We start from the raw sequence: 24,740 nt of genomic DNA on the forward strand, positions 1-24,740 counted from the left end.
TATGGGTTACAGAGAGAAAGATGATGAGAGAGAAATCTTAGAGAGAGAGACTGTTCAAATGCCAGGGACTTTTTGGTCCTAAATTATGTCAAAAACATATTTTACAAACATTAAATTAAGTTGGCATATTAAAAAAAAATGGATCTTACTAAAAAGCATATTTGCCAAGGAAATTTGAATTTCTATGCATCATGTGGGGTCTTTACTAAAAAAGTCCCCAATACTATATTTAGAAAAAGATTAAGACAAAAACAAGGAGCCTAAGAGGAAGTAGTAGTGATGGATGCTGAGCAACATACTAAAAGAGAAGTAGCTCAAGGGGGAATAGTTGCTAATAATGCTCCAAATGCAGTAATTGTGGCTGATGACAAAGATCGAGCCATTAGACAATATGTTGTCCATCTCTTCAATGAGCTTAATCCATGAATTGTGGGAGCGGAGATTCAAGCACCATCGTTTGAATTGAAGCAAGTCATGTTCCAGGTGCTTCAGATTGTGGGGCAGTTTAGTGGGGCGTTTACTGAAGATTCTCACCTTCATCTTCACCTATTCATGGAGGTGACTGATTCATTCAAGTTGCCCAAAGTTACATAGGATGCTTTGAGATTGAAGTTATTTCCCTACTTGACAAGAGTTGGCCAAGCGATTCTTGATGAAATACTTTCCACCCACCAAGAATGTCAAGCTTCGAAGTGATATCACTTCCTTCCAAAAACTAGATGAGGAGCTTTATATAAAGCACGAGACCAGTTCAAGGAGTTACTAAGGAAATGCCCTCATCATGGCATTCCTCATTACATCCAAATGGAGACCTTCTACAATGGTCTCAACGCTCACACTAGAATGGTGATAGATGCTTATGCGAATAGGGTTCTTCTTCCTAAGTCCTATAATAAAGCGTATGAAATTCTTGAGTGAATTCCCAACAACAATTATTAGTGCCCACTACCAAAGCACCTAAGGGGAGGAAAGTGGTTGATGTTCATGAGGTTGATGCACTTACTTCTTTGGCAGCCCAAGTGTCTTCAATGTCTAATATACTTAAGACTATGAACACGGGGCAAAAAATGAGTAAATCAATGGGGAAACTTCCAAAAGTTTCTTGTATTTATTATGGTGATGGTCACACTTTTGATAATTGCCCATCTAATCCTGCATTGGTGTGTTTCATGGAAAATCAACATAGGAGCAATCCATAGGCTAATTCTTTCAACCAAGGGTGGGGGCAACACCAAAATTTCTCATGAAATAGTCAAGGAGCTAGTCCTAGCATTTTTTTATATGCCTAATAGACTCACCTGCCCCAGGTATACTCTCAACAAGTCTCACCACCAAGATCTAAACAAGTAGCCATACCAAGTTCTTTAGAAAGTTTAATGAAAGAATATATGGCTAAGACTGATGCTATGATTCAAAGCCATACTGCTTCTTTAAGAAACCTTGAGATTCAAGTGGGATGATTAGCCAATGATTTGCGGAGTCGACCCCAAGGTTCTTTACTAAGTGACATAGAAATCCAAGGCAAGAAGGTAGAGAACAATGCAATGCAATCACTTTTAGGAATGGTAAAGAGTTGGGGACAACAATGGAAAATTCTTGGCATGAGGGTGAGCACTCTTCAATCCAAAGTAATGAGAAAATAAGAGAAAATGTAGGAATTTCAAGCTTGCCAAAACATGCCACTGCCCAAAATGCTATAACATCAAAATCACAACAAAACTATCTAGAAACTCAAAAGTTTCAGCAACAACTACCATTCCCACAAAAATTTCAAAAACAGAGGCAAGATGATCAGTTCAAGAGATTTTTAAATGTTTTGAAGCAGTTGCACATTAATATTCCGCTTGTGGAGGCCTTAAAGCAAATGCCCACTTATGTGAAATTCTTGAAGGAGATCTTGACTAAGAAGAGAAGACTTGGGGAGTTTGAGATAGTTGCTTTGACTAAGAGTTGTAGTGCCATTTTGCCAAACAAGATCCCACCAAAGCTAAAAGATTCGGGAAGCTTCAAAATTCTAATTTCTTTTGAAGGACATGATGTTGGAAAAGCTCTTTGTGACTTAGGGGTGGGCATTAGCTTGATGCCTATGTCTATCTTCAAGAAGTTGGGTATTTGTTTAACGCCCAAAATGTGACAACTACTAAGTGGTAGTTGTAGTGAAATCGGGCGGTCGATCCACAAGGAGGTAACCTAAAACCAAAAGATAAGTAGAAAAATAACACAAAAAGTTAGTAACATGAAATAAATAAAAATGGAAATGAAAATAGATTTGAGATTTTGATGTTGCCTTTTTGATGAAATGATCAAATGAGACAAGTGAAATAAAAATAAGGTGTAATCAAGAGTTGAGAAGTAGAAAGGTTTCAAGAATCATCCATATGCTTGTTTGGTTACTTAGTTACTTGATTTACAAAAATACACAAGTAAATAGTTCACATCCCAACATTCACTTGGAAAATCTAACATTAAATGCCATATTCTTTTCTAACAAAAGTCCATTTGAGTTATAAAGTTCTTTACTTTATGAGCACAATGTTAATCTTATGAAAAATCTAAAAATGACAAAATTCCCAAAAGCAATAATGCAATAGAAGATTAGACATAAAACTATGTATCAATATTACTTTTACTAATTAGAAGCACATAGAAAGAGCATGACTAATCCTATATACTATTAGCACAAGTAAATAAAGATAACAATATAAAGATGAGAATGAAAGAACATAAACAACTCAAATGCATTATATTAAGAACATAGTAAATCAAAGTAGCAAAATAACATCACTAGCATATGGAATCATCCCTAACCGTCCTAGGAAGATTAGGCCATTATGCTCATGATTCTCACAAAATTCTAAAAAGAAAGTATGAGAAGAAAGTGGGTAGAAATTTTGCCATAGTTTCTTTACTCTAAAAATTACATATCAAATGTGAAAGAAGAGTCACTATTTATAGAAGAAGAAAAGGACTAAAAAAAATTAAATTACAAATGGGGTTTACAAAATAAATCTGAAATATTAATAATAAAATATGACTTTGAAAAATCAAATCTTAATATTAACCTAGCTATTTTAGTGAATGGTCATTTTTTCATTTTTTTCTAAAACAACACAAAATGTGAGCTTTAGAGCTCAAAATGGAAGGGTTTAAGGCCCAAAATGCACAAAAAATGGACTGAAAGATGGTTGGTGGCAGCTGAAATATTGACCAAGTTGCACCAATGGGAGCACGCCACATGTCAAGGCCAGCTGAAAGTTTGCTGGAGCTCTAGGCAGGTAGGGGCGCGGGTCGTCAGGTGGGCACGCAGGCGGGTCTCGGATCGGCACGTGGGTTGAAACTAGGACGCGTGGCACAACAAGGGCACGCCTGATGAGGACATCAAGACTAACGACCCAATTCAAGTTCCAGTTGGTCCAGTGACGAGGGCACGAGCTAGGAGATTCAAAGAAGAACTTAACCACTTAGTCCGGAGAATTCTACAACAGGAAGAGGTCGAGTTCACTACTGAGGGTGAACAAAAGCTTGTGTTACTCATCAAAGTTGATTTAGTTTAGGAGCTTGATTCCTTTAATTATTTTTGAGCTTTTGTTATTTGGAGTCAAAAGACATGTCATTTTGGGCTTTTGTTTTGGGCCTTTTCATTATGGTTATTTTAGCGTTTTTATTTGTCTAAAAAAAAAAACCCTCCTTGTATTTTCGGCTATATTAGGCCTTGTGGACAACTTGGAATTCAGATTGTTTTGTTAATGAAAAATATTGAGAGTTTTCTTCTTGAGTTCTTGAAGAGACTTTTCGAACTTATCAAGGGGATCCTTGTGGCGTTCAAACCTGACTTATCAAACGGAAATCCATCCCTGTTTGTGGCGTCTTTCACTATACCAAGGTTCATGCTTTGCTAAGCATTGGGTCGCGGTTATCCATTCCAATTTCGAGTGTTCTTGGGCTGTTTGTCCAGATTTGGTTCAGGTTTCGTCACATTTGTTGGCGTGGTTCGTATCAGTTGGTACCAGAGCCTAGGTTCATACGGTTTGGCCTATCTTTTTTTTTTTCCTTGTTTTTCTTTTCGTTTCTTTGTTCAATTGATGCGTTTGAATTAGGGTGGCTGAAAATCCCTCTAATTTTTTTTTTCTAAAATTTTGAATTAGGGTTCTTATCGTGAATTAGGGCTTTGAGTTTTCTCTTGTTCTAATTGTGGAATCTGAATTTGCATTGGGTTTCTCTAGTTCTTATTGTGAAATACGAATTTTCATTGAGTTTCTCTTGCTTTTCTTTTGAAATCCGAATTTTGCCTTGGGTTTCTCTTGTTCTTATTGTGAAATCTGAATTGGGATTGAGTTTCTCTTGTTCTTATTGTGAAATCTGAATTGGGATTGAGTTTCTCTTGTTCTTATTTTGAAATCTGAATTGGCAGTGAGTTTCTCTTGTTTTATTGTAAAAAAATATGAGTGGCATTGAGTTTCTCTTGTTCTTTTGTGAAATCTGATTCGTTTTGTTTTTTCGAATTGTTCTAGTTCCCTAAATTCTGATTCTCTTGTTCCTTGTATCTGCATTTGAGAAATCAAAAAAACAAAAAAGAAGAAAGAAAGAACGAAAAGAAAGAAGAAGAAAAAAAATCAAGAGGATCCGAAAAAAAAAAAAAAGAGTCTAGAAACCTTCCTTAAAAAAATTTGTTCTAATCTTGTTCCTTATGTCCTAGATGCTCTTTTGCCAAATCCCCACGCAAGTGTATCAAAAATCATCAGTTTTTTACAAAATATTTATATATTCGTTTGGTTTGTTCTGGTTTGATTTGCTACTTGAATCCTCCATGATATCGTTTGAGTAGTTTTGAAAGAACTTAAAGAAGAATACGAGTGGAAAAAGGCAGAGGTGCAAGCCTATTTGAGGGTAAGAGCCATTGAAATTGAGTGAAACACGAGTGGATTTGAGTGAACATATTGTTCGAGTGAAACACGTGAGGGAGTGTGGTGAGGTCTCTTCTCCATATTGTTCTAACCTTATTTTGCAGATTTCCATCATGGCACAAAATCCAGAGAAAAATGCAAGCAATGAGATTCCACCACCTGAGATTCCAAATCTACAAATTCAAGCATTAATGGGGGAGATGCGGAGGATGATGAGGGCGGAGTGTGAACAAATACATGAGAAGTTGGATAGGGTAGAAGAGGGAACACAATGGAGGGCACGGAGGAACAGGGTACAACAACGAGATGTTGAGGGTGAAAGGGAGTATGAAGGGGAATATTTAGATGAAGAGCTTGATAGGATGTCAGAGGGTAACCATAGGAGGTATGGCCGAGATAGAGAAGCTAGGAACTGGGTAGATAATAATTTGGGAAATATCAAGATGAGAATCCTCGCATTTCAAGGGAAGAGTGATCCTGAGGCATACCTTGAGTGGGAAAAGAAGATGGAGTTGGTTTTCGATTGTCACAACTACTCCGAAGTGAAGAAGGTAAAACTTGCTGCAATTGAATTTACTGATTATGTTGTTGTTTGGTGGGATCAGTTGTGCATCAACAGGAGGCGAAATGGAGATCGTCCTATTGAGACTTGGGATGATATGAAGAGGGTGATGAGGCGACGTTTTGTACCAGCTCATTACTATCAGGAACTATACCTTAAGTTGTAGGGTCTTCGTCAAGGTTACAAGAGTGTTGATGAGTATTACAAAGAGATGGAGATGGCTATGATTAGAGCCAATGTAGAAGAAGATAGGGCGGCGACAATGGCAAGGTTTTTGAATGGATTGAACCGAGAGATTACTAATACAGTTGAGCTACACCATTATGTGGAATTGGAAGATTTGGTGCATATAGCAATGAAAGTTGAGAGGCAGCTCAAGAGGGGTAGTACAAGTTCAAATTCGATACAAATCCCACAAAATCCAAGTGCAACACCTTGGCGGTCGAACTATCCAAAGAAGGAAGAAAACCCTGTCACTCAAAGCCTAAAACCGAGCCAAAACCAGCCACCACAACCATAGTCTCTCAAGGTAAAACAGCCCCTACTTCGTCCCGTTCTAGTGAGATTAAGTGTTTCAAATGTCAGGGGAGAGGACACATAGCTAGCCAATGCCCAAACAAGCGAGTTATGGTAATTCAGGATAATGGGGAGGTAGATTCTGAAGATGAAGATGACCTTGATGACATGCCACCATTGGAGGACGCTTCGATGGGTGGTGAGGAGTTTGGGGCAGAATCTGTTGAGATGCTTGCACTAGTCACACGACGAGCCTTAAATTTGCAAGCAAAAGAAGAGGAAGAAGAGGTGCAGCGGGAGAACATCTTTCACACCCATTGTCATGTGAAAGACAATGTATGTAGTGTTATTATTGATGGTGGTAGTTGCACTAACGTTGCTAGTTCTTCCATGGTTGAAAAGCTAGGGCTCACAACACTTAGACATCCTCGTCCATACAAGTTGCAATGGTTGAATGATAGTGAAGTAAGGGTTACAAAGCATGTTGTTGTATCATTTCGAATTGGCAAGTACGAGGATGAAGTCTTGTGCGATGTGGTTCCAATGCATGCTGGACATCTCCTTCTAGGAAGACCTTGGCAATTTGATCGGCGAGTGCAGCATGATGGCTTCACCAACAAGTACTCATTCACGTTCCGTCAACGGACAATCACTCTAGCTCCATTGACACCAAAACAAGTATGTGAAGATCAAGTGAGGTTACAAAAATTGAGTGATAACAAAAAATTGAGTGAGCAAAAGAAAGAGAGTGAAAAGATGAATGAGGGTGAGGGCAAAGAGAGAGAAACAGAGAGCAAGGTCGAATCAAGTGAGAGAGAAAAGAGAGAGAAGAGTTCAGCCAAAGAAGGAAAATCAGAGAGAAAACAAAGAAATTTCTATGCAAAAACAAGTGAGGTTAAGCGAGCACTAATTGCAAAACGGCCGATGATTGTACTCATGTACAAGGAGGCTCTTTTAAACACTAACCAACTTGATTCTTCGCTGCCTAGTGTTGTTGTTTCTATTTTACAGGAGTTTGAGGATGTGTTTCCCGAGGAGGTACCACATGGTTTACCACCTATCCGAGGGATTGAACATCAAATTGATTTTGTTCCCGGTGCTTCTATCCCAAACCGACCAACATACAGGAGCAATCCGGAGGAGACAAAGGAACTTCAAAGGCAAGTTGAAGAATTGATGGTGAAAGGGCATGTGAGAGAAAGCATGAGTCCTTGTGCTGCTCCAGTGATTCTAGTTCCCAAGAAGGATGGGACATGGAGAATGTGTGTTGACTGCCGAGCCATCAACAACATAACGGTAAAATATCGACACCCCATTCCTCGTTTAGATGATATGTTGGATGAGTTGCATGGTTCTTGTGTATTTTCTAAGATTGATCTTAAGAGTGGGTATCATCAAATACGAATGAAAGAAGGTGATGAATGGAAGACTGCATTTAAAACTAAACATGGATTGTATGAGTGGTTAGTCATGCCTTTTGGATTAACTAATGCACCTAGCACTTTCATACGCTTGATGAATCATGTTTTGCGTGCTTTCATTGGAAAATTCATTGTTGTGTATTTTGATGATATTCTTATTTATAGCAAGAGTTTGCATGATCATGCCTCACATTTGCATTCGGTTTTGGATGTGCTTAGGAAAGAGAAATTATACGCTAACCTCAAGAAATGTACTTTCTGCACCGATAAGCTTGTTTTCCTAGGTTTTGTTGTGAGTGCTACAGGTATTGAGGTTGATGAAGAGAAGATCAAAGCCATCCAAGAGTGGCCGACCCCCACCAGCGTAAGTAATGTTAGAAGTTTTCATGGACTTGCTAGCTTTTACAGGAGGTTTGTAAAGGATTTTAGCACCATCGCCGCACCACTTACTGAAGTTATCAAGAAGAACATTGCCTTCAAATGGGGTGATGCACAAGAGGAGGCATTTCAGCTTATTAAACACAAGCTTACTCATGCTCCTTTACTTGCTTTACCTAACTTTTCTAACACATTTGAAGTTGAATGTGATGCTTCTGGTATTGGTATTGACACTGTTCTTATGCAGGATTGGCGACCACTTGCGTACTTTAGCGAGAAACTAAGTGGGGCTGCACTTAACTACCCCACTTATGACAAAGAATTGTACGCATTGGTTCGAGCTTTAGAGACATGGCAGCACTATTTGTGGCCGAAGGAGTTTGTGATTCGTACGGATCATGAATCTTTGAAACATTTGAAAGGACAACATAAGCTGAACAAGAGACATGCACGATGGGTTGAGTTCATTGAGACGTTTCCTTATGTCATTCGGTATAAACAAGGTAAGGAGAATGTGGTTGCTGATGCACTTTCACGCAGGTATGCCTTAATCTCTACTCTTGATGCTAAATTACTTGGTTTTGAGCACATTAAGGAACTTTATCATGTTGACCATGACTTTGGGGAGATTTATGGTGCTTGTGAAAAATCTGTTGAGGGAAAGTTTTATAGGCATGAGGATTTCTTGTTTAGGGAGCATCAGTTGTGTGTACCTAATTTTTCTTTGAGAGATTTGTTAGTTCGGGAGTCCCACGGTGGAGGGTTGATGGGACATTTTGGAGTCGCTAAGACTCTAGCTATGTTACAAGAGCACTTCTATTGCCCACACATGAAACGAGATGTTGAGCGAATTTGTGGTAGGTGTGTCACTTGTAGGTAGGACAAATCGAGAGTCCAGCCAAATGGTCTTTACACGCCACTACCTATTCCTAGTTCACCCTGGGTTGATATTTCGATGGATTTTGTTTTGGGTTTACCTAGGAGTAAGCGTGGGAGGGATTCAATCTTTGTGCTTGTAGATCGGTTTTCTAAGAGGGCTCACTTTATACCTTGTCATAAAACTGATGATGCTTCTACTGTTGCAGATTTGTTCTTTAGGGAGATTGTGAGATTACATGGTATGCCAAGGACAATTGTGTCAGATCGGGATGCTAAGTTCTTGAGTTACTTTTGGAAGACGTTGTGGGGTAAACTTGGGACGAAACTGTTGTTTTCTACTACTTGTCATCCTCAAACTGATGGTCAAATAGAAGTAGTTAATAGAAATTTATCCACTTTGTTGAGGGCTATCATTAGTAAGAACATTAAGACTTGGGAGGATTGTTTACCACATGTTGAGTTTGCTTATAATCGTTCTATGCATTCTTCTACTAAGTTTTCACCGTTTGAAATTGTTTATGGTTTTAACCCTTTAACTCCTTTGGATTTATCACCTTTACCTATTTCTGAGCATATGAATTTCGATGGCAAGAAGAAGGCAGAATTTGTGAAGCAATTCCATGAGAAGGCACGCCTCAACATAGAGAGGAGGACAGAGCAATACATCAAGCAAGCTAACAAGGGACGTCACAAGCAGGTTTTTGAGCCCGGTGATTGGGTGTGGTTGCACATGAGGAAAGAAAGATTTCTAGCACAAAGACGTTCCAAGTTGCTACCTCGAGGAGATGGTTCGTTTCAAGTGCTAGAACGAATCAATGACAATGCCTACCGACTAGATTTACCAGGTGAGTACAATGTTAGTGCTACTTTCAATGTTTCTAATCTGAGTCCTTTTGACATAGGTGACGATTTGAGGACAAATCCTTCTCAAGAGGGGGGGAATGATGAGGACATCAAGACTAACGACCCAATTCAAGTTCCAGTTGGTCCGATGATGAGGGCGCGAGCTAGGAGATTCAAAGAAGAACTTAACCACTTAGTCCAGAGAATTCTACAACAGGAAGAGGTCGAGTTCACTACTGAGGGTGAACAAAAGCTTGTGTTGCTCATCAAAGTTGATTCAGTTTAGGAGCTTGATTCCTTTAATTATTTTTGAGCTTTTGTTATTTGGAGTCAAAAGACATGTCATTTTGGGCTTTTGTTTTGGGCCTTTTCATTATGGTTATTTTAGGGTTTTTATTTGTCTAAAAAAAAAACCCTCCTTGTATTTTCGGCTATATTAGGCCTTGTGGACAACTTGGAATTCAGATTGTTTTGTTAATGAAAAATATTGAGAGTTTTCTTCTTGAGTTCTTGAAGAGACTTTTCGAACTTATCAAGGGGATCCTTGTGGCATTCAAACCTGACTTATCAAACGGAAATCCATCCCCATTTGTGGCGTCTTTCACTATACCAAGGTTCGTGCTTTGCTAAGCATTGGGTCGCGGTTATCCATTCCAATTTCGAGTGTTCTTGGGCTGTTTGTCCAGATTTGGTTCGGGTTTCGTCACATTTGTTGGCGTGGTTCGTATCAGCGCCACTTGGTGCTGGGGAGAGAGGAAAGAGGCAACGGGCTTGGGCTTCTCCTGGGCTCACGGTTGGGCTGCATGAACGGGCCTGGCTGCTGAAAACAAAAAAAAAGAATTAACTTGCAATAATATCATTTTTCAACTCTTTTTTTTCTTTTTGTTTTTCTTATTTCTTTTTCTTTCTTTTTGCTAGTGTCCAAATGCAATTTATTTCCTAAAAATTAAACAAAAATTAATATTTTTAATTATAAAATATACTATAATAAATTAATGAAAATATTAATTAAAACTTAATTTATTTTACACTTTAAAACTAATAAATTGACATTTTTGAGCACTAATCAGTATTGGGGAAGCAAGACCTACCACGTTGACCTTGTAACTGGCTGATCGTTCCATTATCCATCCAAAAGGAAAAATTAAAGATGTTTTGGTGAAGGTAGACAAGTTCATTTTCTTGGTGGACTTCATTATTATATATTATGATGCAGATAGAGAGGTGCCAATCATTTTAGGGAGACTGTTCTTGCCACTAGGAGAACTTTAATTGATGTTGAGAGGGGAGAGCTCACTATGAGAGCTCAAGATGAGCAAGTAACTTTTAAGGTGTTTAATTCTATACGTTCTTTGGATGAGTTTGGGGAGTGTCTCGCCATTGGTGTCATGGATTCTAGTATGGATGAACAAACACAATTATAGCATAGCAAGAAAGTGAAAAAGAAGCCCCCTCATATGAAAATTAAGAAAGAATGTGATTCATGGAAAAGCAAGGGAAATTCACTATCACACCCACAAAGGCCTAATGGAAAGAAGAAAAAGAAGCACAATAGAAAAATTCATCCCCAAATGTTTGAAATTGGGCAGCGGGTGTTTGTTCTAACTCTATAATGAAAGCAAATCATGGACAACTAAAATCAAGGTATTCTGGAGAGTTCTTGGTCATCAAAATGTATCCCAATGGTGTGATGGAATTATGTGAAGAGCATACTAGGAGAGAGTGTAAGTGAAGGATCACAGAATGAAGTTTGGGGGAGGTGAGATTGAGCGAAACGAGGTAACAATCTCATTGGAGGATCTTTGAAGAAGATGTAACAATTTGGGTAGCAATAGTGTTAGGAGTTTCAATTGGAAAAGCAACCCAAATGAAAAAAAAAGTAGAAAAAAAAAAGAAAAAAGAAAAAAAAGTGTTTAAACTTTATTAGTTTCAATCTTAGTTTCTTTAATATCTTTAATTTTATTTTATGTTCAGCTTTCACTTGATTTCGTTGGTATTCTTTTTGTGTTTCAAGTATAAAGGTAGCAAGGAAAATGAATTTGGAGATTGAATTTGAAGTTTGGGGGTGTGAATGACTGGTTGGTGAGGTATAATTTGAAGCAATAGGCATGCATTTTCCTAGTTGTTGTTAAAGGCATTGCGACCGCATTTCTGGGTAGCATTTGACCGCATTGGGAGTTCAAAAATTTGGTAATTTGGCAAGGGGAGACACAGTTGCTTGTCCGATAGCTCGACAAAAAGTTACGAGGGCTCGACATAATTTTTTTTTTTTAAATTGACCAAAAAAAATGTTAAAAAAATGACTTTTTAAATTTTACTAAAAATCAGAAAGTCTTAATTTTACTTCAGCTCTACTAGCCCCATTAAGAGAAGCTTTGATGCACCACTAAGCCAATCCTGATTCCCTCATCTCCCATACCTCCAACCTCCCATTAGTTTCAGTCACTGATCGCACTACTATGTTGCACCATTGGATATTCCCTCCGGCCCCCCACTATGACACTAGTTTGATTCATGATACCCACGACCCCTGTTCGTGTTGGTATCAAAAGTGTAAATCAAAGTTATGCAACAGAAATTGGGTTTTTTAAAATTTATTAGTACTTGCCAGGATCATACATATATAGATATATTAAATCACATACAAATATATTGGAGAATACCTCTTGAAGCCAATCAAATATCGATAAATATTTTTGTATAAATCAACGATCTTCCAATCCAAATTCTGAAATCTCACTTCTTGATCTTCCAGACCAATCTTCAAACACACTCGGACGTGTGTGGGCACGTAGGATTCAAAATGTTGATTTAGGACTCTCTAGATATACTCAACACATGAGATCTAGAGAGGTTTAATAGAAAGAAGATGTATTGAATAGTTTTTCAGGTTTCGAAAAACTATCGTTTTTTTTTTTCAGAGAGAGTCTGACAGTCTATGAAAACTAATTCTTGAAAAATATCGCTTCTTTTCACATTTATAAAGATAATTAATCTTTATTTTATTTAAAATAAAACTGATCAGTTATAACCTTATTTAATATAAACTATATTTAAAAAGAATAATTGAATATATATAATTAAATAAACAAATTATTTGAAATGCAAAATTCAAATCCCAGTGATAGAAAATCCTTGTGTGTGGTGCACATTAGGGTTTTCCCTAATTTACTCATTTTTTTTATTTAGTTAATATTTAAGACAATATATTTATCTCAAAATAAATATCAGTTAATTTAAAATTAAATTAACTTAAAATATGAGTTTTAAATAAATAAATTAATTATTAATCTATCTTTATATTAACCCAAACATGATTAATATTTATTTTAACCTATAGTTTTTCAAAATAAAACTATATAGTTAAATAATTAATTAATTCATAATTAATAAATTGCTCATAATTATCACATAATTATTTCCTTACCTCGGGAAATTAATTCCTTTGTTATTAAGTCCTCTCTACAAATCTTTCTTTTGACATCCTTACCCTTGATAGTGTAGGATAGAGGTGATCTAGGGATCATGGACCTATAATACGAAGCTCAAATAAACCAGATTATTAATTAAACTCTTTAATCTAATAATCTTATTTATTAATTCCTTGGTGACTCCACTATAAATATTGAATTTCACTCTAAGTATTTATAGAATTATATTTACAAAGTTTTTTCTTGTAGTCCATTGATATAATCAATAAATGTAGTTATGTCATCCATTTATTGGTTTGTTAATTAAAGCTGGTCAAGATTACCGTTTTACCCTTCTAACTACCTTTTGATCCTTAAGTACCATTAATTCACTAGCAAATAATTAATCTATAATCAAATTATAGATTTGAGCTCAATAACTATTCAGTTCCAGAATTAACCCTTAAGGGAGCCAATATTCGATCCATTAGGAAAGTATGGATTCCATTATAGTAAATCATGTTCCCAACCAATCATAATATTGAATCTCCAAAATAAAAGTCATTAGCCTCATTATACTAAGAAACCTTAATGAGTGAATCAAAAGATCCAATAAACACAAACATGAGTTCATGAATACTCAAGATTTAGACTGATCTACAAATGATCATCTGTTATGATGAGAATTAAATCTTTATGTCAAACGGAAAGTTTATAAAGATAATTAATTCTCATCGATCTTGTCATATATAATCTCTTTTCTATACAACACATTTACTAAAATGTCTATCTACATCAGTAATCTGAATCTAGATCACGCACATCCCTCATGCTTAGTAAACCACATTAGTAACCATTCATTAAAGATTCCTTTAATATGAGACTGACTATTTTATTCATTATATATGATCTTAATTCTCTCGTACTAATACAAGATCATATTCCCATGAATGAATAAGGATTTTTCTTGATATTATTATATAATTCATTCAAACATAATAAAATTTTACTTTTATTTAAATCAATAAAATATTTTTACATGCTTTTAGGGCATTAATTATAACAATCTCCCACTTGCCCTTAATGCAAGTGAGGCATCTCCCTTAATGGAAGGGAGATGCCTCACTTGTTGAACAACATAGCATACATAAGACTCCCAACTGCTAAACAATATGGATATTTTCTCAAGTCCTCTTCCTCCTGAGGTGTCTTTGGACATTGCTCTTTAGAAAGAGTAATCCCATGTTTGGTCGGTAACTAACCTTTCTTGGAGTTCTCCATAGAGAACTTTTCAAGCATCTTATCTATATAATTAGCTTGAGAAAGTGCCAAGAGCTTGTTCTTCCTATCCTTTAGGATTTGGATTCCTAGAACATAGCTCGCCTCTCCCAAATCTTTCATTTGGAACTTTTCGACTAACCACTTCTTTACGTTTTTTAGTGTTTCTACATCGTTGCCAATGAGGAGAATGTCATCTACGTAAAGAACTAGAAAAACCACCATTTTTCCTTTGATATGTTTATATACACATGCTTCGTCGACATTCTGTTCGAAGCTATATATTTTAATTATTTCATTAAAGGTGATATTCTAAGATCTAGATGCTTGCTTTAATCCATAAATTGATTTCAGCAACTTACACACCTTTTGATCTTCCCCATTCTTGATGAACCCTTCTGATTGTACCATAGAGATACTTTCATCAAATAGCCATTAAGGAAGGTTGTCTTGACGTCCATCTGTCATATCTCATAATCATATGTGGCAGCTATGGATAAGAGGATGCAAATGGATTTCATTTTCAAGAATAGTGGTTTCCTTAGTTTGTCGTTTATCATTTAATGATGACGATGAAAGAGATGGAATCTTATCAGCTGTGAGTTCCTCCAAAACTACTTTGCTTTGAGGTTTATAGTTATTCATATAGTCGTGTTCAAGGAAGGTCGCATTTGTTGAAACAAATACTTTTTGGTTGACAGACCCAAAACGGGTTATGTTTTAAATATTTATAACTTGCAAGCGCACGAATCGTATATGAAATATAGTGTTCGTGTAAGCACGAGGTCGAACCCAAAGGAGTTGTCTAAAATCGAAAAGAAAACTATTTTAAATCAAAATTAATAAATTCTAACCTAGCTTCAAAGATTGATGAAAATTTGTAACAATAAAAATAAACTAAAAGACAACAATAAAGATATTAAAGACAATATATATAACATAAATTAATAATTGTAAACAAGATCGTAAAATAAGATTATTAAGGATTAGAATCCACAAAATATAAGTTCAATAATATTTAAAAGTACATTGATTCCCAAGTTTTAGTGATAGTTAAAATAAATCAAACTATCATTTTCTAAAGAGATTTATAATTTTAAGCACAAATTACTTCTAAAAAGATAAGATTTTTCTTCACTTTTCAAAATTATAATTTCAAAGTATTTAGTGTAAATAAATTTAATGAAATAACAAATAAATCAATGAACATTATTTATAAGGCAAAACATAATATTTTTGTTCTAAGCATGGATGTGTACAATTTAATGACACATCTTACACAAAGAATATTATGTTTTTGCACTAATGAAGAACAAAGTGTAAATATGTGCTAACAATCGAAAATACATGATATTTAAGATGAAAGAAGATATTTGAATAAGAAAATTCCATAAACTTTGTTGCACAAAATGGGAAATCAACATACAAAATAAATACTATCTAGTTACATATTGTTTCATCATCACCTTAATAATCTTAAAAAGATTAGAAACACATAACTAGAATAGCAAATACAAACTAAAAATTACAAACATAAATAGGAAAATTTGGAGGAAAACCCCCAAATTTTTCCTCTAAAAATACATAGAAAATAACCAAAAAGAAGAAGATGATGAAGAGAATAGAGAGGTTTTGAAATGTGTAGAATTTTTGGTATGGTAATCTCTCCCTCAAAAAATGGACACCCTAAATGGTCTTCAAAACTCCATATTTATAGCCAAAATGAGGTATTAAAATAATCAATTTAAATTGATTAAATTAATTTAATTAATTATAATATGGCAAATAGGGGTAAATTATAGGGTATAATAATAATGTTTTGGGGTAAAATGTGTAGAAAGTGGGGTAAAAATGTTGTATTTTTAACAAATGGGACAAGGGGATAAATTGCTTTGTTGGGCTCAAAAATAAAAATGGAAGCTTTGGCACTTGGGGCTGAATTGGGCATGGGGAGCAGCTGTGTGGCATACGGCTGTGACAGAGTGTTGCACAGGACCGTGGGGAGCTGGCTTGAGATGGTGTTGAACTTGGGCGTTGAAGGAAGCTTCACTTTCCTCATTTTTCTCCTTTCTTTCTTCAAAAATGCCTCTTCTTTCTTTTGATTTCATTACTTCTAAAAGCCCAAAAAAAAAAACAATATACTCCCTACAAAATAAATATAAAATAAATCATAATAAAATATTTCCAACTATAAAATAAATCAAGTTAATTCTTTGAAAATATTAATTGTAACTTAATTTATATTTAACATTTAAGCTCAATAATACAACATTTTTTTTACCTCAAATTCAACAACAATAATTCAAATAATTAACTACAATATTTTACAACAAAATAACTATAGAAACACACAAAAATATATAAAATCAAAATAAACCTAATAAATTCAAAATTACCTAAAAAACTTAATAAATCAATTAAAAACTCAAGAATTAAGCAACAATTAGCACATAAAAAGTGGTAAAATAACTCTATTTTGTAGAGTTATCATTGGTCCTTGGGAATATAGAAGTAACCGCCTCTTGTTTCGAGAGCGTAGCCCACAAAAATGTACACTTCAGACCTTGAATCAAGTTTCCCTGATTTTGGTATAAGAACATGAGCATGACAACCCCAAATGTCAAAATGGTGCATACTAGGTTTGTTTCCATTCCACAGTTCTAGTGGCATTTTGCATATAGTCTTAGATGAGACTACATTCAAAATGTAAGCCGTTGTTTGAAGTGCATATCCTTAGAATAAGAGACGAAGTGAGGAGTAGCTTAACATAGACATGACCATGTCCAACAAGGTCTTGTTTCTTCATTTCGAAAAACCATTTTGTTGTGTCATTCCAGGTGCTATGAGTTAGGATAGAATACCATGCTCTAGCATAAAATCTTTGAATTTTAAATCCAAATATTCACCACCTCAATCTGATCGAAGTGTTTTAAGAGTCTTACCTAATTGCTTCTCAGCCTCAGCTTTGAATTCTTGAAACTTACCAAAGGTTTCAGATTTCCTTAGCATTAAGAAAGTATGATCATATCTTGAGTAATCGTCGGTGAAAGTGGCAAAATACTCATACCCACTTCTTGCTTGTACATTGATTGGACCACAAACATCGATTTTTACAAGCTCCAAAGGTTCTTTAGTTCTATTGCCTTTCACTGAGAAATGACTTTTGGTCATTTTTCCTTCTAGCCAGGATTCACAAACCAGAAGAGTTCCAAATCTTAATTATCTCAAAGGTCCATCTTTTGTGAATCGGTTTATCCTATCTAGTTTTATATTACCAAGTCTAAGATGCCAAAGGTATGTGTCATCCTAATTTGAAACTTTTTGTCTTTTGTTTCCTTGCAGTTTTGCTACTTTAACTAATTTCAAGTTATTTAGCATTTGTTCATTAGGTTTGAGCATATATAGTTGTTTACCCAAAAAATATTTACCTGATGACGTGGCAGAATTAACAAGCACATAGGATACACGTGATTTCCATTATTTCACTCAGAAGAGAGTTCACTCAGCAAACGACATATTTCATGGGCGATCAGTCTGGTCGCAATATTTCAGATATGTAATTTTGCATTTATGTAATAATTGTGATTTTCATTATTATTTAGATATGCCTATATTAAATGTAATTAAGGCCCATCGACCCATGTTGAACTCCTTGAGCCTATAAATAAGAATCAAAGGGCTCAAGAGAGGGGACTTTTTTTAACTTTGGAATTCTGAGAGAGAATTATAGTGTTTTTATCCACCAAAATTGTATTCAACCCAAGGCTTGTGAAACTCGTGAACTCTAGTTCATTGATCACAGTGTTTGAGATTCTACATCAATAAGAAGACAAAGTGGACGTAGGTTATTACCATTTTCTGGGGCCGAACCACTATAAATCTTTGGTGTCGTTTATCTTTTTGTCTTGATTTCATCTCATTTTTATCGTTTTACTTGACTCTGTGTCATTGACCAAATCAAGGGTCAACATTTTGGTGCTTTCATTGAGAGCCTGAACTCAAGACCTCCAAGAAGATCAAATGGCAGAAACAGCTAGAAAGACTGGAGAAACCTCTGGTACTACACCAACCTAGCCTCCTCCGCAAAATGTGGCTGAAGATGAGCCACAGGTGGATTTGGAGGAGGAGGAAATGGATTCTGAGACCTTGAGGATGACTCTGATTGTGTTGCAGAAGGAGTTAGCCAATCTAAGGGCTAATCAAGAAAATGTGGCTGAAACGATGGCGTTGCAGTAGAGAGAGATTGATAGGCAACGCCAAGAATTGAATGAACGGCAGGCCGACATGGACTGCCGGCAAAGGGATGCCACTGCTGCTCTGGAGGCATCCATTCAGTTGGCTTGTGGATAGCCTACACTGGCTTCCCGAATGAATCAGCCACCTAATACGTCATCGCAACAAGGTCCACATTCAGATCATTCTCAACATCACCACACTCCGCCTCAACCGGAAAACCCTCAGAGACCGGAGCAACCCCCTGCTGTTCAACAGGATAGGCCTTTTCAAGATCTTGAGCAGCAACCACCCTCTCACACTGGTCGAGATAATCCCCAACAGCAAAGGCAGAATAGGGCTGGGCAGCCTCCCCGAAGTCCTAGACGCCAAAGTGCTGAGGAGTCAAACCCACCGAACAGCGAACAACATCCTTCTGCAAGCACAAGGAAAGTTTAATCAGGCTCTGCGGTCAGGGGTCCTCCTCAACATAATAATGCCCGAGGACCCACCTGTAAGTCGAGACATGCCAATAAGAGGAGGGGGAAATAGTGCGAACAGCAGGTCGCAACGTAGTCGGTCACACTTTAGGGATGGCCATGACTATAATGTGGCAAAATATGGCAGAGGAAACGCTGGTCGGCGGCAAGGAGAGAGGGGTGGAGAACAAAAACCCTCCACCAAGAGAGAATCGGCCGACGAGCCAGATTGCTGGGGGGCAACCTAGACAGCCCAATGTTTTTTATCGATTGGGCATGAATGAACAAAGGCGTAGGGATGAGGATTTGAGGGATGTTCTTAATGACAGAAGAGAGAGACATGATGAGTATGCACTTCCAGCACCAGGCGCTCCGATAGTACCAGACCCCATGCAGGCCTAGCTTGATGCTTTGAACCAGGTCATCCAGCAATTAGTGGGGAGCCGGACATCCCGCATTGAATACGACCGGAGAAGAGGCACTCCGTTTGAGAAAAGAATAGCAATGGCCGAGACCCCAAGCAAATTTAAGATGCCGGTCTTGCCCAACTTCATTGGATTAGAAGACCATGTATCTCACGTGAATAAATTTGAGATACAAATGGATATCCAAAAGGTGTCAGATGACGCTCGGTGCAGAATCTTTCCAGCCACCTTGTCTGATACTGCGTAGGAGCGGTTTTTCAAATTTCCTCTGGCCAGCATAGTGTCTTAGGAAATGTTCGTGAAGGAATTTTACGGACAGTTTTATGTTGGTCGAGTACATCCGACCAAGGCCAACTAGCTGGTCGAGATACACCTGAAGGAGGGAGAAACCTTGAAGGGGTATGTCCAACATTTTATGCGAGCCACTGCTGGGGCTAAGACAGTTGGTGATGAAGGAAAGATGATGGCTCTTACTACTGGAGTACGGTGCCATTCATCCCTCTGGAATAGTTTTCGGAAGAATGGGGTAAAGAGTACCCAAGAATTTCTGGACTGAGCATACTGATATATCAAGCTGGAGGAGGCCATTGCCAACGAAGGGAAGTCGCCCGCAGACGACCAGGGTCCGAAAGAAGATCCCACCAAAGCCCCCAATGGATCTGAGAAACCCAATGGTAATAGCAAAAATAATGGGAAAAATGGAGGTAAAAGGGCGAACCACGAACCATCAACATTTGAAAACAAGCACCCTAAAAGTAACAAATGTAAGTTGACACTACAACATTTTTGACCAAATATTACGGCAAAATCTTACATAACATTAGAAGTGTTATTAATACATGCAAAAAAAAAAAAAATACATGGACAAAGTATAGGCGCCAAATGAAATTTTACTTAATAAATAAAAAAGCAAAATAAAAAATGAAGAAGGGTTTTCTCTATTCTCTCGTTCTCTCAGTCTGAATCCCTAATCTCTCTCGATCTCTTCCCTCTCTCCCTTAGGCTGAGACCCTTCATCTTTGAGCTTCCAACCCATTCCCCTTCATCTTGTTCTGTCCGAATAGTTGAGCCCAAACGTCATTCATCTTTGTGTCTTGAAACCCAAAGCCTGTTCTGCGAGCTTGAACCTAGATGGCTCCATCTCTATTCGTGAACCTAAACATCTCATCTCTGAGCTTGAATCCAAACACCTTCATCACCGTTCACGAACCCAAACGCCTCATACTCAGAATACCGTCGTTTGACAAGAATAAGAATGCATTCTCTGAGTCTTAAAGTTTTCACTGATTTTAACGGTAAGGTGACGGCGACGAGGTGTATGCCGTCGGGTCGAGGTAGATATGGCGTCTCAGAATTGGATTTCAGGACGAGAAGGTTTGTTTATGGAGGTAGATATTCGAATTGGAGGGGTTGTAGGATTACGATGAGTTCTTCGGATAGGGATGCCAATGGCGGAGGAAGAAGTCAAAGTTCGAGCTCGATCTCGAGCTCGAGTTCGAGTACTGAGTCTAGCTCATTTCTTTCTCGGAGCCAAACTTATGCTCTGTTGAAGCAACAAATGGATGTGGCGGCAAAATCTGAGGTCAGGGTTCGGGGTATTCTCCACTCTATCTATTAGGATTTTATCGGATACCAATCAGAGAGTTATGTATTTATATGTTTTGGAAGTTATAGGACTATGAAGAGGCTGCGAGGATTCGTGACTTGTTGAAGTTATTCGAAGAAGAGGAGCCGATTTTGCGACTAAGAAGGTTGATTAAGGAGGCAGTTGCAGATGAAAGGTTTGAGGTAAATCACCTGCTCCCTTCGAAAAAGCTTATTCTTTTAGGATTCAAATTATTAGTTTCTACTTAATTATTTCATTGGGTTTGAAACAGAATAGTAGTTTTTCGATCCAAATTAGTAGTTTTATACAGAGCTATTGTTTTTCTTAATGTAATTTACGTTTTTCTTATTGTTGGTTGTGTTGGTATCTTTTCCCTTTTTCCTTAAGAATGGAGATTTTGAGCTAATAGCGATATCTAAACGTTTAAAACTGATTCTGGGATTATGGGGAATCAAGAAGTTTAAAAGATGTACAAACTTAAGCTTTTTGCCCTAAAATAACTTTTTTGTTTGTAGTACATGTGCTTTTGGTTCAGAAGTTGAGAAAAGATGAAAAATTTAGAGTGAAATGGGAAAAAGCTAGGATGCATTGTAACTTTCATTTATGCCCATATGAAAGGCTTGGACCTGGTATTTTATGTTTCTATGTGCACTAATACTACTAAACCAATAGTTGGTACTATTGGTTTCACATTAAAGACAGTGTTTTCCCTGCCAGTAAAACAAGCTTTGCTGCTTTTGTTTTTTGATCTATCCAGTGTTGATGAAATTTTTTGGAGAGGCGTGAGGAGAATTAGAAGGATAGAGATTGTTGCTAAGTTGTTTTGCTGTTGGTGAGGATTCAAAACATTTTTGAGATGATGTTGAAGTTAATTTCCTCTTTATTGTTTGTTTGGTTTCTCTTCTTAATTATTTTGTTTTCCTCTCTTGACTGTTGACGGCGCTCCACTATTCATTCCTTCTTTATTCTTATTATTTTTGGTATGTTGCTTTATTGAGTTCAAAAATTAGTTAACTATATAGCAGATTCTGACATTTCAAACTTATTCTCAGGATGCAGCTAACTATCGCGATGAGCTGAGAGAAATTGCACCCCACTCTCTTTTGAAATGCTCAAGTGATGCAACAACCTTGGTACTGTTGTGAACTTATGCTTCATCAAATCTTTAGATTTCTATTAGTATTTCAATCATTTTTTAATATAATATAAACGTTGCTGCTTATATTTGGTTTATCTAGCTTCTAACTCCTATTTTAACTTCAAGATTATCCATTTCAATTCTCCTTACTCTGGGGAGGATTTTTAATAATAAGTATATTTATGATTTTGTATGTTGGATGTTGGAGCAAGTTAAAGTGATGTTTGATTGTTTTCTAATGAATTACTCCTATAATTAGACAGACTTGATAAGCTTCTAACATAAGAGATCAGATTATTTCATCAATGTTAAATATTAAATTTGAAACCTATGATTTTTCAGGGAATCAGGGTTCAAGTGAGGTGTGTGTATATTGAGGACTAGAGTCAGCCTTCAAAGGGTCGCTATTTCTTTGCATACAGAATACGAATTACCAATAACTCAAAACGCCCTGTCCAACTTCTTAGAAGACATTGGATTATAACCGATGCCCATGGAAAAACTGAGAATGTCTTATCAGTTATTTCTACCTTTCGATGCCATCTGCTATTAATGTGCATTTTTCAGCTTCTATTTCCAAGTTAATCAAATTCTCTACACCCTTTGAATTGTTTTCATTTTCTAATTGTAGGGGGATTGGTGTTATTGGTGAACCGCCATCCATTGTCCAAGCTGCTGCCATTCGTGGGTGTTGTTTCTGATTTTTCATCTCTGATGTGTTGTAAATCATTAAAGCAGAAAGGCAGAAAGAGACCATGGCTTCTCCTTCTCCTTCTCACCTCACAGCTATCCCACAAGGCCTCTCAAAACCCTCCCTTTCCCACTGTAAGTAAATCTCTCTCTTTCTCTCTGTATATATAATATATATGTATATATATGACACTACTAGTACCCTTAAGATGAACTAGTATGAGAAATAACTTAAACCCTTAATTTCATTGCTAAATTTGGTAGTAAACTCGAAGCTAGTCGAGCTCCATGTGAGGTCGAGTTTGGAAAATGAGAGCAGTGGCACTGAGGATTCTGGTCACTCATCATCAAAACCTCTGAAGGTAAGGGCTTCATGCATTTTGGTATCTAGCTAATTATCTCTGATTATATTGTTTATTATCTTTTACTTGCAAATCACTTATGTTTTCTTAAGAACATGGTCTTAGTAGCTAGCATTGGGACATGTTATTGTGCTATTTTGGGCAATTTTCATGATGTTTAAACTTCATGATAAAATTTACTTTTGATGTTCTGTCTTATTTGTAAGATGGTGTAGATTTTCTTTCTCATGGTCATGATTTAGTCTTTTGGGGAATTTTAGTTGGCACTTCAGATTTGATTGGCTTACAATATTCTTGTACAGTTAAAGAGTACACAAAATTTGAACTCAAGGGCTTAACTTTCTCTTGGTACTTTAGCTTTAATATGCAAAATTTGAAACCATAGACTTCAATTTGAGTCCAATATGGGCTCCTTTCTGACCATAGGGATCTCAGCCAGCAATCAATCGGATTTTGTCTGATCCCTGACACAATAAAATATAATTGTGTGTACTACTAGCTACTCTGACAATCAGATTTTTTCTGATCCCTTCTTCATGACTATCAGACACATATAATCTTCTTTCTAATGTGTTACAAATGATGGTTTATTTTCTTCTACTCATCTATTAGGATCAGAAGGCTCATGAAGCCATCTTCCAAGCTCTTAACCTTCAAAGGTTTGTTGGATAAGTTTGAATCTCTTAGCATATATAGGAGTAGGTCATATTTTTGGTTCATTTTATAGTAGTTAGAATCTACCTCACACAAAAATATGTTGAATAACTTGCAGCATAGCTAGAGAGCTTGATTTGGAGGAATGGACTTCCAGGACTGAAACTGCTAATGTGCTGCATGAGCCAGTATGTCTCTTTTCATCTCATCTTGCAAGCCATTTATAATTTAAGTAGTTTCTTTTTCTCTAGAGTTAATTATGAGAAATTCATAAACATTGTTTGGTAAATGAAAATTGTATTATTCTACTTTACTAACTCTGTTAGATCATTCCTTTTATTCTGTTAACTTTCAATTTTATACATATTTGTAAAATTTGGGCTCCTTAATCTATTTCTAAAATTTAAAATGTATTTGAATGAATTAGTTTAGTGATAGTGCTAGTTCTCTCAATATCCTATCTTTCCATATCAAGTTTGAAATTCATGTCTAGATCATTTCACTGGTAGTCCTGTGCATATTTTGTAGATGCATTCATACTGATATTGATTGGCATTGTGGCATTATTTTTTGTTTTATCAAAAAGAAAGAAGGGGGCCTAGTTCCATTACCCAAGTGTGTAAGCTTTGTTGAGACCCATGATTTAGTTTCTACACCATTAATTTTTTAATGCTTTCCACTATGAATTGTGATAAGGTATTTCTTTTGTTTCCAAATGATCAAGTAGTTGAGTCTTTGGAGATCTTGAATTTGATTGATTTACTTGTGGCTTTTCTTGTTGATGCTATACATGTTTAATGGAATAGTCAAATCCTTTTGTAAGGTACTTCTTTGATCACTCTGATTACAATGTGATTGAATCCTACATTGCTTTGTGTTTTTTTTTTTCACTATTAATGGCAACTATGAGGGATTGTATTGCATAAAGATACTCTTTAAATATCCATAGAGTTATCTATGTTTTTTTCTCTTCTGTATTTTAA

The 24,740-nt window shown here is 36.5% G+C and overlaps 1 protein-coding gene, 1 non-coding gene and 1 pseudogene across 2 annotated transcripts; 2 read left to right on the top strand and 1 right to left on the bottom strand.

The window, feature by feature from the left end:
- Window positions 1-682: 682 nt before the first annotated feature.
- On the bottom strand, window positions 683-788 carry LOC133820727 (small nucleolar RNA R71). Its single transcript, XR_009887128.1, has one exon. It is a non-coding gene; the product is annotated as a small nucleolar RNA R71 (small nucleolar RNA).
- A 5,950-nt stretch (window positions 789-6,738) lies between these two features.
- LOC133814894 (uncharacterized) lies at window positions 6,739-11,553 on the top strand. The gene is made up of 7 exons (XM_062247800.1): window positions 6,739-6,912; window positions 6,994-7,278; window positions 7,354-7,436; window positions 7,569-7,654; window positions 7,982-8,105; window positions 8,322-8,516; window positions 11,478-11,553. Exons 1-7 carry the CDS (start codon window positions 6,739-6,741, stop codon window positions 11,551-11,553), a joined length of 1,023 nt encoding a protein of 340 aa, XP_062103784.1.
- Window positions 11,554-20,680: 9,127 nt separating this feature from the next.
- Window positions 20,681-22,752, top strand: LOC133814895 (uncharacterized; annotated as a pseudogene).
- Window positions 22,753-24,740: the final 1,988 nt, after the last annotated feature.

The sequence above is a fragment of the Humulus lupulus genome, chromosome 2 (assembly GCF_963169125.1).
Source record: "Humulus lupulus chromosome 2, drHumLupu1.1, whole genome shotgun sequence".
Taxonomy (NCBI): Eukaryota; Viridiplantae; Streptophyta; class Magnoliopsida; order Rosales; family Cannabaceae; genus Humulus; species Humulus lupulus.

Bases quoted from the DNA above. Each gene is read 5' to 3' on its own strand.
- LOC133814894 (XM_062247800.1), top strand. From the start codon at position 6,739: ATGAATGAGGGTGAGGGCAAAGAGAGAGAAACAGAGAGCAAGGTCGAA. The intron at 6,913-6,993 runs GTACTCATGTAC...TCTATTTTACAG, and splicing joins TTGCAAAACGGCCGATGATT to GAGTTTGAGGATGTGTTTCC. The intron at 7,279-7,353 runs GTAAAATATCGA...GTATTTTCTAAG, and splicing joins GAGCCATCAACAACATAACG to ATTGATCTTAAGAGTGGGTA.